Here is a 15,737-nt window from a genome sequence, read left to right on the forward strand (position 1 = left end):
TCAAGGAAATTATTGGATATAATTTGGTAACTAATGCCAAAGGCAGCCCTTACTATTAACATTAGTTTTATGATTTTCTTGTGATCTGATTTAAAGATGTATATGTAGCCGTAATAATGAAATGTGTTTTTTTTTTTTTCATTATTCTAGGAATGTGGTCCCATTGAAGCAACAGCTGTAGTAATGGGTGTTCTCGATCAGTCATTTGATGCTCTTCTTATTGAAATGGGAGTGGTCAAAAGAGTATACTGTGCTGTAAGTATTAGTACATTGTAAAAATAATGATTTTGTCAGTTAATGCTGCTGGCATGGTTTATTTTATTTATTCTTCATTTCTTTGATAGAATTTTCAGAATAAGTATAACTGAAGATCATCTAAAACTTATCTGTAATATATGTTTCATCATAAAATGCATGCATAACTTTACACTTCTCCACAATGAACTCTGACTCATCTTTTGCCCATGCTGTCACCTTATTTAAATTAACCTGCAAGCTCACTAATCCTTGGTTAACTGCTATGCTACCCAGTTTTTGCATCATCAACAAACAAGCATTTCTCTTCAGCTTATTTTTTCTGTCATATACGTACAAATTAAACAGCAGTAGACCAAGCAGATAACCTTACAGCTTACTGCTAGTCACCTCCTTTCTCTAGGATTCTGCTCCTCCATATACTTTTCTTTGATATTGCTTCATCAGCAACCCTCAAAACAAAGTCATAGTTTTTATCCATATTTTTATAGTTTTCAAGTTATAGTTTTGATGTATATTTTTATAGTTTTAAAGTCATAGTTTTTATCCATATTACCAGCTTCATGTCCATCTCCATTTGTTCCAGTTTACTTAACAGCATTCCATGTGGTACTTGTCAAATGGTTTCACAAAATCACAGTATTGTTGTTTAGTCATTCTCTTTTTCCAATAGTCCATCTCTGCATTATAAAAAAAAGGAGTAAATTACTGAGGCATAGCCCACTCTTCACAGCATGCTGGCCCCATAGAGTATCATATTCTTATTCACTCATTCCTGAATTCTGCCTTTGACAGCATTTCTGGTATCTTTTCCCTAAGGTATTAGTAATAATTCCCACCACACCCAAGATACTGATTGGTCTGTAATTTTCTACTGCTGTCTTGGAGCCTCCTTTATTCAGCAAAACTATTTTGACCTCCTTCCATACCCTTTGGATTTTACCAGAGCTGAAACTTAAGGTATATCCTTAAGTTTTAACTTTGAGCATTTCCTTTGCAAATTCTCATAATATGTGAACTGATGACATCTAATTATCCTGTTGTAATTACATGAAGTTTTTTGCAACGTCAGCCTCTGTGCTTTCTCACATCATCAATGATAGACCATTGCAAAGTGGTCACTAATTAACTCAACTATTTTGTCTGCTTCTCTCACTTTGCTACCATCGACACTCATTTTCTTTTTATTTGTCACATAGGAAAAGAACTCTTTAGGGTTTCTTTTGGCCTGCTCAGCTAATTTCATATCATAAGCTGATTTTGCCTTCCTTACCATGCTGGTCACCTTTGTTGTATGTGCCTTTTAATATATCCTCCATAACAATTTGTAGTTCTGCATAAAACTACTTCATTTATCCTCCTAATCTTGGGCATACAATCTGATATTCTTCCTTTATAATACCCCTTGATATATCCCATGCATTACTAACATCCTTCCCCTTGCAGATTTTTATGCATGCATAATTTCCAATTCATGTCTTCTGCATCTTTTTCTTGTACCCCTTCACCTATAGCAGCAAGAATTGTATTTTTTGTCCTATTGCCTCAAATGAATTGTTATTAGTGCCCTGCCTTCCTGATCTTTTCCTCCTTTTGGTTGCATTTCATTTGCTATTATCTGCAGTAACCTCATCATATTCTCTCTGTTCTTCCTGAAAATAATATATCCCTCGCATTCTATCCATATAACTACATCTGTTATCAACCAGGTCTCTCTCTCTCTGTTTCCTATAACTTTTGGTGAGGTAACACCAACCAATACCAAAACCCTACCCTCTTATTCCTGATAATGGCTGAGTGGATAGCATATCCACTCTCCAGCCAAAAGGCTGCGAGTTCGAATCTCACCTTGGACACGGATGTTTGTGATTGTCTGTGGAAATGCCAGTGGTGGTCGGCAGTAGATGGCGTTGGTGTAGTTGTGGTTAATTGGTGATTGAATGGTGGAGACGGAGCTGTAGAGCAGGTACCCCTCCCTTGATGAGTCCTTGGACTCCCTGGAAGTGTCAAATAATAATAATAATGCTAGCATTAGTATACATAAATTTTTGCATCCCCATACACTTTAGCTTTTATATCTTGCATCAACTACCCTATTCTTTATCATTCAAGAGACTAGATTCTTCATTTTATGTCATTCTCACACTCATTCAGCTCATTGTCACCTGGAAATACACATGCATCTGCATCTACCCCGTTTCTAGCATTTCTTTTCACTTTCCTTTTCTTTTTTCAAGTTTCCTTTTAATGTCAATATTCTCTCCTCTACTGTTACTTGTTTTACACTCTTCACACAACTGGTTCACTCTTAAAACACTTCCTATATATTTGCTCACCAGTTTCACTTTCCCTCTACAAATCTTGCACCTTTCACAACAAATACATCTCGTGCACACACACACACACACACACACACACACACACACTCTGCACTAAATAAAATCCCACACATGAAACTGCCTCAGCAAAGATGCTTTGGCTACCATACCAATATTATATCTACTTTTTAATTTTTTGAGGAAGATATTTTTAATCACAGTAACACTACGATTGTTTGTTAATCTGATATTGTCTGATAATACACAAATGCCACCTGCAGTTCAGCACTGGATTCACATTTTGTTTTAAAACTACCTTTAAAAAAATTACCATATTGAGCTTAAATTATTATTATTATTACAATAACTTCCATGGGGTCAGTAGACTCATAGTGAGAGGCTCACTTAACTAGTATCATGTCTATCATAATGAACCTTGAAATCATTTACACTGCATGCATTCATAATACATTCTGGCAGTGTTCCACTCACCAGTTAGCCACTCTCTGTGTAAAAAATCTACTCATACCCTTCTTCACCACATCTTTACTCAACTTTCAAGTATAGCTTCTTGTTCTTCCTATTTTGCCCTCAACTTTTTGTAATCCCTTATGTATTAATCTGGTAAAATCCCTTAACTAACTTAAAGATCTCTCTATCACATCACCTCATTCCTCCTATCCATGAAACTGCAATTCATATTCCCTCAATTGCTTTGCATGACCACACCCTAGAGTCATGATATCAGTTTGGTTATTGGTCTCTGGATCCTCTCTAGTGTTTCCACATCACAATGAAAAACTAAGAAACCAAATCTGAGCACAGTAGTCCATGTGTGGTATGACCTATGCCTTATACAGAGGCACTTTTTATCCCTACATGTCAGTGTACATCTTATCATAGAAACAGTATGATGTAGTCTTTGCAACACTTGCAATATGCCCTTGGAACTTTAGTTTGCTACCAAATATCTCTCCAAGATTCCGAATCTCATCCACTTCTTGAAGCACATCTCCACCAGTAGAGCATGCAGCCTGATTATCTCTGCATCCCAAAGTGTAGCACCTTGCATTTATTAATATTAGACTACAACTCCACTCATTTGACCAAGCTTAAAAATCTTTCTGTAAAGAATTAACATTAGCAAAAATTTAAAGATCCCCAGTCAGTCCATATAAAATATCATTAACAAATAAGTTAAACAGTAGTGACCTAAGAACAGAATCTTGAGGAATGGTATTGGTCACTGTCTTTTTTGAGACATTGCCCCATCATGCACAGCTTGCCAGTATTGTTGAAAGCCAATCTTCAATCCCTGTAGCCAGTCTATTATCCATTTCCATCTTCTGCAGCTTATACACCAACTTGTCATGTGGTATTTAGTCAAATGCCTTTGCCAGGTCCAAGAACATTGCTGTATATGAATCTCCCTTATCCAACATGTTCATCACCTTATCATAAAATGCAAGCAGATTACTGAAACAAGATCTATCCTTCACAAACCTATTCTGACAATCATGGAGATTCCTATTTCCAACCCAATCCTGTATTGTATTCCTATTCTCTCCCATACTTTGACAACAAAGGCAGATACATAGACTAGTCTATAAGTGCAAACTTCTATTGTAGAACTATAGAGAGAGGTACTGTTTTGTGTATGGTGATATGTCATCCATTCCCACAGCCTGATTAACATCTAACCCAAACAACTCTTGATACACTTGATTCTTTCACCTCTTATTCCTCTACTATTTACCACCCTTCTGCATGTAGTTTAGCATCCTTTACACCAGCATGATACATTGAATAAAGTGCTCGTTACTCCAGTCTATCCTTTGTTATAGTCACTTTATAACTATAACAACTATCCACCAGTGTCACTATTCCATAATTATTCTTCCTCTTACTTGCCACATAACAGAAGGATTTCCTTGAGTTATCTTTGATCTCTGAAAGATAGGTGAATTTTGTTGATTTATTGAGTGTTTTCTTAGATTTATTGGTGTATTTTTAGTATATTATTGTAGCTTTTTTTAGTGTATTTATTGTGCTACAGGATTTAATAACATAAATATTATTATTAGGACAAAGGTTCTCCTCAGCAGTAAAAACTTTAAGAATAGCACCGAAAACTCATCACAATAGGGCGCAGTCTAAAGCACAAGTTAAAAAGCATTACTACAGTGATGATGATAATATTTCTGAGGATAATCTGGCATTGGAAATGTCCCAATTAAAAGAAATTATTAGAAAATCCACCAGAGAATTAGAAAAAGTTGAAAAACATTTAATGAAACTGTTATATCTTCGTTATCTTTCGTTATTGTTAAAGATATTGTTTATTTATTTGTATCTCTCTTTCTCTCTTCCTTTTATATTTATTTATTTATTTATTTCCTTACTTACTTCACATATAATATACTAATATACTTCCTTAAGAGTGCCTTACTCAACTCTACCTAGGAATGCTTCCTTTTCAGACACTGGCAAATTTATTTTTTATTACTGCACCAGCCAGAGAATATGAGCTTATTCAAAATTCAGGGAATATTCCTAGGTTAATTGGCATTCATTCTAATATACACTAAATAGATACTGGTACTAATTGCAATCGTGGCCAATAATCTATTACTCAAACACTTTCATTAAGTTCCCTCCCACTATGGTTCCAAATTTTTGCAAGTGGTAATTTGAATTCTCGAAATCAGGCATGAGTCAGGCATATACAACAAAGCATGTTTATTGGAACAAATTACGCTTTACAACTATAATTGGAATAGGATACTAAGCCTTGCAAAATCTCTTGCTAAGTTAGTTACTCAATGCTAATTTAACAAAACACTCACAGATCAAATTGCTAATCACACACACAAACTATAAAATATTAGTTCTAGCTAACTATGTTATTCTAAATCAAACTCTTATTTCATGCTACATTTAAAAACATTTCACAACCCGTTACTATTAGGGTATAGATCATCTACAAAATTACAAATTCACATATAATCTCAGTCACATACAGCTAAAATTTCACTCCGGACATTCCTTTGTTCAGCAGAATTACTCTATCCCAAAATACAAATCCTTATTATAGTCCACTATGAATTGTCCACTTAATATAATCTAACATTAAATTCTGACTCATTCAAACACATAGTAAAGGTTTTTATGTTACCCAATCCTTTTCCGAAGGTCTGTTAACGGCCACGTGTTGTTCGTGGTCCTCCTTCGATCAGTTGCTTCTGCAATAGGCTTACGACTACGCCGTCCGTTTTACATTCTTCTGGACTCGAACTTCTCACTGCCTCGATACAGTGTTGTCTCTGCTCCTACTTGAGTGGGACATCCAGCGACTGGCACAATTTCTGCATGGGCCGATGATTCGCATGCTGCTCATCATGGAATCTTGTTCAGCCTACTCAGAATGCCTGTCCTCTATCCGGCATTATGGGACCCTCTCGCTCGTCCCTACTCCGTCCGCTAGTCAGGAATCCTCGAGGTGAAGTCAGGAACAACCAGAGGGAAAAAAAAAGCCTCGCATTATCGCGCGCATTGCCTTATATTTCGTCCCTTCTTTTCCACACGACCCTTAGTTTTTATGCCCTCAAGATGATCCTCAAAGTCCTAGCTGCCGTTAGGTGCTGTATTCTAGGGAATCCCGCTTGCATCATCTTCCTCGTACGTTGTAGCTTGCGGCATTACAGCTGATACTTGCATATGTAACTCGACCTTTGCACTTGTACTCTTAACTTCTTTGGCGACTTATTAAGTTTAAGACAGCTTAACGGGACAAGATTATACTGCTATTTCCTTCTTACCAATTCATTTATCCGATAATCCCTCAGTTTACCTTTCAACTACAAGATTTTTCTAATGCGATTTACATGTTATTACACAACCTTCCTACACAACATAAATTCAGAACTGTGTGCTGTTAACCAGGTATTATCTGAGTTAGCCAAATTCTTATGTTAGATTCTGAATGAATAATTTCTTGATTGTTCGTGCATTCAGGATCTAACAAAACATAGACAGGATAAGAAAAAGAATCAGAACAAGAAGAAGCAAGAACTTGGTAATCATCGTAATAATAATAATAACAAGTTAAAATCTAAGAAAAAAGAGGTGATGTGGTGATTCAATCATAAGATTTGTGCTTGCCAAGGGAGTCACTGTTTCTAGTTTCCCGAGGGTTTAAATTAAAGATGTGACAAACGTAATAAAAAAAAAACAGAAGAGAAAAGTAAAAGAGATGGTAGTTCTTGTAAGAACTGATAATTTAAGTAGTGACAAATATAGTTTGAGAGAGGATATGAAGAGTTTGTTGAAAGAAGCAAGAAAGAAATGTGAAAGAGTAAAAATTGTAATCTTGCTACCCAGATATGACAGTACTGAATTAAGGAGAGCAATGATGGCAAATTCCATCCAAAGGCTGTGTAGAAGAAAGGGATGCGAATTTTCAGATGTGTGGAGTGTGTTTGATGGCAGAAAAGACTTGTATAAGAGGAATGGCCTGCACTTGAATTCATTTCGCATCAGGAACCTGGAAAAATTACTTATTGAGATGAGACCTAATGCAAAGAGTTAGGGAAACTAGATCAAGAGAGGAATGCGAAAAATGTGTGTGAAAGTTCAGCTATGGTATGCAAATGTGATAAATGATGCATAACCATTTGAATGACTTCTTCGAATGTGGTTATGCATCTGGTGAAAGGGTGGAAATAATGATTTAGTTTCGAACCTTTTGAGTATGTTTTTTTTTTGGGGGGGGGGGGAGTTCTACAACAAGGCCAAATAGATTGCATATCTAATTATAAGAATATTTTAGGTGATAATTTGTTATGTCTATACACAAATGCCAGTAGCATCAGAAACAGAGGGATTGAGTTTGTTGCTTTATTGAATATGATGTGGCCTAAGATTTGGCATTAGTGAAACCTGGCTATCAGAATCAGATATGGTAACTGGGATCAAGTGTAATGGGTATATTACTTTTAGGAATGACAGAAGTGATAGGAGAGGGAAGAAATAATAATGATATCAAATGACTTAAGTCCAGTTAGGATAGAAATGCAAGAAAACAATGATGGTAACAGTCCCATGCAGTGGTGAGTTTGAGGCTATCTGGAGGCTAACAGAATGAAAATATGGTGGGGGTGTTGCTACAGACATGGTGGCTCAGTTGTTGGGAATGAAGAAATGCATCACCAATTTAGCCTTATGGGTGCTAAACAAGTGATCATTATGGGTGATTTTAATTATCCAAACATTGATTGGGTAGAAGAGAAATCACATGATGCGGATAAAGTAGAATTTATTGAATTGTTGCAAGTCAACTTTCTTAAGCAGCATGTGAAAGAAGGAACTATAGGTCAAAGAGTGTTAGATTTGTTCATAGCATCAGAAAGGGCGGGGGAGGGTCTCTTAAGAATACGACTATTTTATATGACACACACCGTGCTTTCTGGGGAAGTATCTAATTATATTGATGTTCCCATTAGAACAGGTTACATGCTGAACTACAAAGCTGGAAATTATGATTAACATAGGAGAATACTATCTTTGGTCCCATGATATCAGTTACTGAATGGGAAAAATATCAGCAATGCATTGGAGTCTTTAAAAAGTGCTTAAATCAGGTTGTATCTGAAATGTATCCCTGGTATTCAAAGAATAGACTGGGAGGGGAAATGGATGTGCAATGTTATTAAAGCACAGGCCAGAAAAGTAACGAGTATTGTGCGGAAAGCTAAATTGGAGTATGTAAAGAAATTAGCTATGGAGGTTAAAGGCAAACCAAAAGAATTTTATCATTATGCTGCAGGGAAAAGAAAGAATGCATGTGGAAGGATAATTTTACTGAATGCAGATGATACACTAGTGTCAGAAGCTAATGAGACTGTTCAATTAATGAGTGCTCAGTTTTCTGGGCATATGTAACATGGTGTACAGTGCTACTGCTGCATTGGATGAAGAGTTAGAGTGTTGGATTGTGATAGAGTGGAATTTTAGGAACTCCTATCTTATCACAATCTAACATGTGTTTCCAAACAAAAAAGGGAAATAAATACAGTAAATTGCCTCTGAGTATAAAATAATTGCTATGTATATATATATATCAAGCATGTTCTGTTATGAGAGGTTAAATAAGAATGTATTTTGTGCCATTCACGAATGAGGTTAAATTAATATTGAAAGTGTAAAACATTAGCAGAGCATTATAAAATAACATGTATAAAAAAATTATAGAATGTAAGCACAAATTCAACAGTTGGTGGGGAGTGAAGTCCAAAGGTCACGGAGCCGTGACACGAGGGAGCGACTCACCCCAAGCAAACAGTGTGACGTTAGTGCATGTGGGAGAGGCTGGACACTGCAACGTAAGAGCACGTGAGAGTTGGCTGGACATCAAAAAGTGTGAGAAACGCCGAGAAGAAAGAGGGAAATATAAGGGTCATGCAACCCTGAAAAAAGGCTTTTTGTTCCTGGATCTCCTAGTGTCTTCGTATCTCGCAGTGGTGAAGGGTGGCAGTGCCTCCATACCGGAGGATCCTAATTAAGGCAGTTGCAGGACTCGGCGGCCATATTCTCCGCGGAAGTGGCAAGCCCGACAGTCCACAAAAGGCCAGTTTCCTGTAGACCAATGATGCAATATAGAACCAAAGGGGAAGATAAGTAGACTTTATTTGTGTTTCACTGAATGTGAATGAGAGATTTGTGCCACGTTGATAAGTTAAGGAAGAGGAGCATTAATGATATAGAATAAGATTGTATTGCTATTGGTTAGAGGGGGGTTGCATTTAATCTTGCTGTCTATCGCTGTGTTAAAGTTCGTTAATATATATCGAAAGAAGCTATGAATATGTTTAGAGTAAGGAATTGATAAATTATAAAGAGATTGTGAAAGATATGAATGTTATCTTGTGTAGTCTGACAGAACTACAGAGTTTTAGATAGACTGTGATAATAATACATGACTAATGCATTTGAGAGTGTTAATATAATTCTTACTTTAGAAAGCTACTGCGTAATCTGTTATAAGTATATTAGTAGTATTTGAATATTTTAAACTCTGTCTGGAACTCCCTTAAGATGGGATTTAAACTAATGATATTGAGTGTACCAACTTTTGATATATAATAAACCTTGCCTTTGATTCTAACAAAGACTTTCTGTGATTTCTGGAATCCAATGCAGCTCTTATAAAATATTATGAACCTATGCAGGACATTAGAAAAGGGTAAAGTTTGGCCACATCTGCAGAGTTGCTAGGCATCAATTAAGTACTGTCCTGAGATTACCTCTTGATTGTTAATATTACTAATCTAATAGCGCTAAGTGGCACAGCGAACCAAATAAATTTTCTTGGCGTTTTATGAGAGGTAAATCTCAGACACTCTGATACTCTGGTGTTGCCTCGATCACGAGGAAATTCCATTGTCCCTCAGAGGTACCACGTGATACCCGATTGAGAGTATAACGGAGATATAACACAAAGACAAAATTATAGTTGTAACAGTAGAAAGTCGACACAACAAGAGGTTTTCATGAAAATGAGGTTGAAGAGCGGTTGTATAACCTGGATAAGAATTTGCCAATAGCGACAGATGGAATATCAGTACGTTCTGCTAAAGGAATATTCAGGCAAATTGGCTAAGGAATGATACCACAGGAATCGAAGGAATGTAATAGTTCCATTGAACAAGGGTGGTGCAAAAAAACTGATGTGTTAACTACTGACCTATCAGTATCTCTGGTTTGGTAGCGAAGATTTTAGAGAAGTTGGTAAGAACTCGCATACAGAAATGGGTAGACAAACAAGCTATACTCTGCAAGGAGCTGCATGGGTTTATTAAGGAAAGTCATGTTTTAGCAATTTGCTCATATTTTATAACAATGTTACGGCCAAGTTGGATAAAGGGAATGATTATGCTATGATAATGTTGGGTTTGCTAAGGCATTTGATGTCATTAGGATATTGTTGTGTCCTGAATAATCAAAAATTGGGACAAAAGATTAATTCTATTGAGGAACAACTATCTTTAATTGTAGGCAGAGAATGTTGTGCTTTGGCAAGGAAATAAAAATGTACATTATAACTTTAAGGCAAAACTGAAGAAATGTTTAGCATAAGAAATGTGAGACTTAACTCATTTGTACAGAGTCAAATAGAGGAATTTATATAAGATTATAATTTAATTAGAGTATCCCATTCTATGTATTGTATGAAAGCAAGTTGAGTGTAAGCTAAAGTCCAAGGGTCACACTTTAGCTGTCCAGTATAACATATGGCCTAAGGGAAAGAGAAATTATAAGGAAAGCGAAGCGAGAACACATTCTAGGAAGAATATGTTAGAATGTGTTAGAGTTAGAATGATTAGTCTTTTGCCACGGTATGATAGTGAAATGTTTAAAAGGAGGGCCATAATTGCAAATGACTTTATGCGTGGGTTATGTATGACGAGTGGTGTGGAATTTGTGACGTGTAGAGTGAGTTTGATGGGCGAAAGGATCTATATAAGATGGATGGCTTGCATTTGAATGGTTACGGTGTAAGAAGACTTGAGAAAGTGTTGCTGAATGTAGTGGATGTGCAAATTCAGGGAAACTAGATTTGTTAAGGGGGGGGGGAGTAGATATACAGTCCTTAGGGAGGCAGTTGAATGTAAGAATGAATATAATATGCTAGAGCAAATAAGGACAACAAACCAGAGTGGGATAGTTAATATAAGGCATCAAGGTAGGGTTGGGGCTAATGGGGGTCTTAAATTCATGTAAACTAATCCTAGGAGTATTAGGAACAACAAGGAAGAGTTTTTGGCCATGGTTGGCACTTCCAGACCACAGGTTATTGGTATTAATGAAACATGGCTGACTATAGATGAGATAGCTAGTGGGATTGAATGTGATGGGTATAGTGTGTTCAGGAATGACAGAGAGAATAAAATGGGGGGAGGAGTATTGATGATGATAGCTGATGAGCTACAGCCAAGGAGAAAAGAAGTTGAATTGCAGGATAGAGAAAAGAGCACATTTGAGGCCATTTGGTGTGAGATTGTGGCTAGCAGAATTAAATATACAATTGGGTGCTGCTATAGACCAGGTGATGGAAAAGATGGTGGTGACAGTATGCACAAGCAAATAGAAGAAATGAGTGGAAGGAGGGTGATTATTATGGGAGATTTCAACTATGGTTGCATTGCTTGGAGTGAGGAGAGGACACACGGGAGGAAGGAAATGGATTTTATGCGGTTATTAAGGGATAACTATCTGCGACAGCATGTAATGGAAAACACTAGGGGTCAGAGAGTGCTTGACCTAGTAATTACATCTGAGGATTTGGCTGTAACAAATATGACCACATTGCCACCAATCGGTGAGAGTGATCATAGAGTCTTGACTTGGGAGGTGGCTAAAGGTGTAGAATTTTCAATTAAGACAGGGTACATGTGGAATTATCGGTCTGGAAAGTATGACAAGCTTAGGAGTTTGATTGGCTCAGTGCCATGGCATGTACAACTGCAAGGACTAGAAGTTGATAGTGCATGGGAGGCAGTTAAGAAGTGCTTGCATGAAGCAATGGCTGACTGTATACCTAGAGTCCGAATAATAAATCATGTAGGGGTTAAATGGATGAATAACACCATTAAGCTTGAGCTGCAAAAAAAGAAACAACTATGGAGGGAATTTAAGGAGAAAGGTGACCGGCAGGCACATGAACGGTATAAAGCGCAGGCCAGAAGGGTGACGAGTGTGGTTAGAAAAGCAAAAAAAGGATTACGAAAGAACATTGGCCATGCAAGCTAAAGAGAATTCTAAACAGTTTTTTAGATATGTAGCAAGTAAAAGGAAAAATGTACATGGTAGAATGATTTTAAAGAATGCCGATGGTAGGGAAGTAACTGAATCAGTTGAGTTACTGAGTGAGCACTTTGCAAGACTATATCATCCAGGTGGTGACATTGCAGAAATGAATAAACCAGTAGATTATACAGGAATTGTGGTGAATGAAGAGGAGGTGAGTAGTCTATTGCATAACCTCAATATCAATACATCTGTGGGACTGGATGGTATACCAGCTCGTGTAGTACGAGAAGCAGCTAAAGAATTGTCAGTACCCTTGACCATTTTGTTTAATTTGAGTCTCGGGTCTGGGTTAGTCCCGAGCGGGTGAAAGGAGGGGAAAATAGTTGCATTGCATAAAGGTGGTTCCAAGACTGCTGTTGTAAATTACCGACCGATTAGCATATCAGGAATCATTGTCAAGTCTTAGAAAAATTAGTCAAGAAAAGAATACAGGATTGGATAGATGAAAATGGGATATTGTATGGGGGACAACATGGTTTTGTGAAGGGTAGATCATGCCTCAGTAACTTGCTCACGTTTTATAACACAGTGACGGCTGAACTGGATAGGGGTAGTGGGTTTACAGTGATACTACTGGACCTTGCCCAAGGCCTTTGATAGGATACCACATGGAACCCTAATCAGTAAACTGGAGCAGATGGGGATGGATATAGGTTTGGTGAGATGGATAGGAGAGTGGTTGAAGGAGAGATACCAGAGAGTGGTTTATTCAGGAGTGGAGTCAAAAAGACATCTTGTGGCTAGTGGAGTGCTGCAGGGCTCTGTTCTTGGACCACTGCTTTTCAATTTGTTCATAAATGATATTGGAAAGGATTTGAGAGGAAGTGTTCACTTGTTTGCTGATGATGCAAAGTTGGGTAGAGCAATGGTGAGTGCACAGGATGTCTGAATTTTACAGGATGATTTGGATAGTTTGGAGGACTGGGCTAGGAAAAATGGATGTCAGTTTAATGTTACAAAGTGTAAGGTTATGCACTTTGGGGTGAGCAGTATATCGCATTGGTGGAACCGTACCCCAGAAGATTGATGAGGCCAGGGATTTGGGAGTGCTGGTGGATAGGGAGTTGAAGTTTAGGGGGCACATTGCAAAAGTGACTAAAACAGCTCACCAAATCACTTTTGTTCTGAAAAATACTTTAACATGCAGAGACAAACAAGTTGTTGTTCCTCTGTATCGAGCCTTGATAAGACCCCATCTGGACTTCTGTGCCCAGTTATGGGCACCAGGGTTTCTTCATGATGGGGAGGAAGTGGAGAGGGTCCAGTGACGAGTGACCAAGATGATAGCAGGTCTGTGGAATGAACCTTATGAGAATAGTTTGAAGATTTGTGGGTTGCAGAGATTGGACGATAGGCAAAGGAGGGGTGATATGATTGAGACATTCAAATTACTGAAGGGTTTTTATAAGATTGATCCAGAAGATATTTTTGAAAATATGACTGGTGGTGGTGGGAGGACTAGGGGCCATGCATGGAAGCTGGGCAAGAGCGTGGTTGACAAGGGTGTTAGAGCTAGGTTTTTTACTTGGAGAGTGGTGAATGAGTGGAATAAGCTTCCAGAGTCTGTTGTGGGTGCTACGACCGTGAATGAGTTCAAGGCAAGATGTGATAGATACTGTATGAATGTTGAATAGTTGTTCCAGACATGATGTTAGGGCCCCCTCGATGAGTCTGTCGACTCCTTGGAGTTTCCCGGAACAATAATAATAATAATAATAATAATAGGAAGAACGCCACACACATGTGGATGAGTGCCATGCGGTAAAAAACGTAGCTAAGCGCGAGAATCTCCGATAAAAAAAGGGAAGAATATAAGGGTCAAGCTCTCCCCCACACACACACACACGGGGCTTTTTGGTTCCTTTTTCCTGCGCTCATGGACGTTGGCTCGCACTCTCCACCAACGTGAAGATTCTGGTTCGGCCGTAGAAGTCGTGAGAAGCCTATCGATGTTTGCAAGGCAAGGCTAGCTATCTCTTCATAACAGAGTAGCTAAGCCATATCGAGTGACCGGTAATCCAGATGTGTGCCTTCGGTACCAGAGAAAGTCCAGAGCGGCACATCTCCTTATCGACTTGGGGAACCAGGACCGTGCTGTTATCGTAAGTGATCCGGAGAATCACAGAACAACGGTGCCTTGATGTCCAGACAAGGCTGATGATAGAACAGAAAGTTATTCCATGGGACGGTAACGTAGAATGTTAAAGTATCTGATTTCCAGTTAAAGATTTGAGTGAACTCTGTAGGTTAATTTGTGTATGGACATGCTGTAGAGAAATTTAGAGATTATCCCAATTTGGCAGTGACCTGTCCCTGTTTTGAAAAATGTCTCCCTAGAAGGGATCTGTGTGTGAGATAACTGAGACATATTGTGAGATATGAGTAGCGGTCAGAGAGTGATTGAAGATAATGTTAAATTAAGCCTGAAGTTTGTATGTTCATAGAAAACTCTGTGGATCTAGTTATTATGCATGTATTCTTGTGTTAGTAATGATATCAGAATTTTACTAGGAAAGTGATTATGTTAACCATGTACTTTAATTTCTCATGTATATCTTTTAAACCTAAAAAAATATGTTTTATAGCATTCGCCTGAATCTAGCTTGTCTTATGAATTCAAATAGCCACTTATAAAATTATTATCGAACCTAGCGGGAGGGATATATGAATATAGTTTGATTTTCCAGACCACGACTGCATGCAAAGACAAAGTGAATTGAGATTAGTTGATTTAGTGTTAGAAAGTTCATCACTGTGTAATACTCTGAGAGAGCCACCTTGGATAAGAGTCTCATCTATCCTATGTATTGGCTGGCTTAGCAAAATATAAATTCGTCAATATTTACAGGCGGACTGTCTCAGAGGTTATATTTTAAGGCCTTGTCCCATACTTAGACAAAGCCCTTATGAATGAAAGAATTACACGTGACTAAACTTAAGAGCAGCCTGAATTTTAGTTTGTTTAAGGATAGAAGGGTGATAGCTGATTTGTTAGATTTATTGGAAAACTATTAGAGAAGCTAGAAGGGAAATAACTGTGTATGAGTGAGTAGTGAAACATCAATATATATAGATAGTAAAGGTAATAAAAAAGATATATAACAATATCACACAAAAGGCTGTTGTATTAACTGGATAATAGGATTGGAATATAAATGGAATACGGAGAAAGATAACAGTGTGATAGGAAGAGTGGTCAATAGGTTGCCCAATCATAACAATGATGAAATGAGACAGCAAGTGAATAATCATGAACAGTATGCTAATGGAGCTGTGTGAAGAGAAAGAGGTGCAGTT

The 15,737-nt window shown here is 37.6% G+C and overlaps 1 protein-coding gene across 3 annotated transcripts in view; it reads left to right on the forward strand.

Moving 5' to 3' along the window:
* Dis3l2 (Dis3 like 3'-5' exoribonuclease 2) overlaps positions 1 to 15,737 on the forward strand; it is a 592,606-nt gene that overhangs the window by 503,780 nt on the left and 73,089 nt on the right. For all 3 annotated transcript variants that reach the window (XM_090392002.1, XM_090392000.1, XM_090392001.1), the window contains exon 19: positions 151 to 255. In XM_090392002.1, the coding sequence (XP_090248128.1) occupies positions 151 to 255 (105 nt within the window). The remainder of the gene's footprint in view (positions 1 to 150; positions 256 to 15,737) is intronic.

This window comes from Typopeltis vanoorti, chromosome 4, assembly GCF_054136105.1.
Source record: "Typopeltis vanoorti isolate ZY-2024b chromosome 4, IOZ_Tvanoo_1.0, whole genome shotgun sequence".
NCBI classification, from domain to species: Eukaryota; Metazoa; Arthropoda; class Arachnida; order Uropygi; family Thelyphonidae; genus Typopeltis; species Typopeltis vanoorti.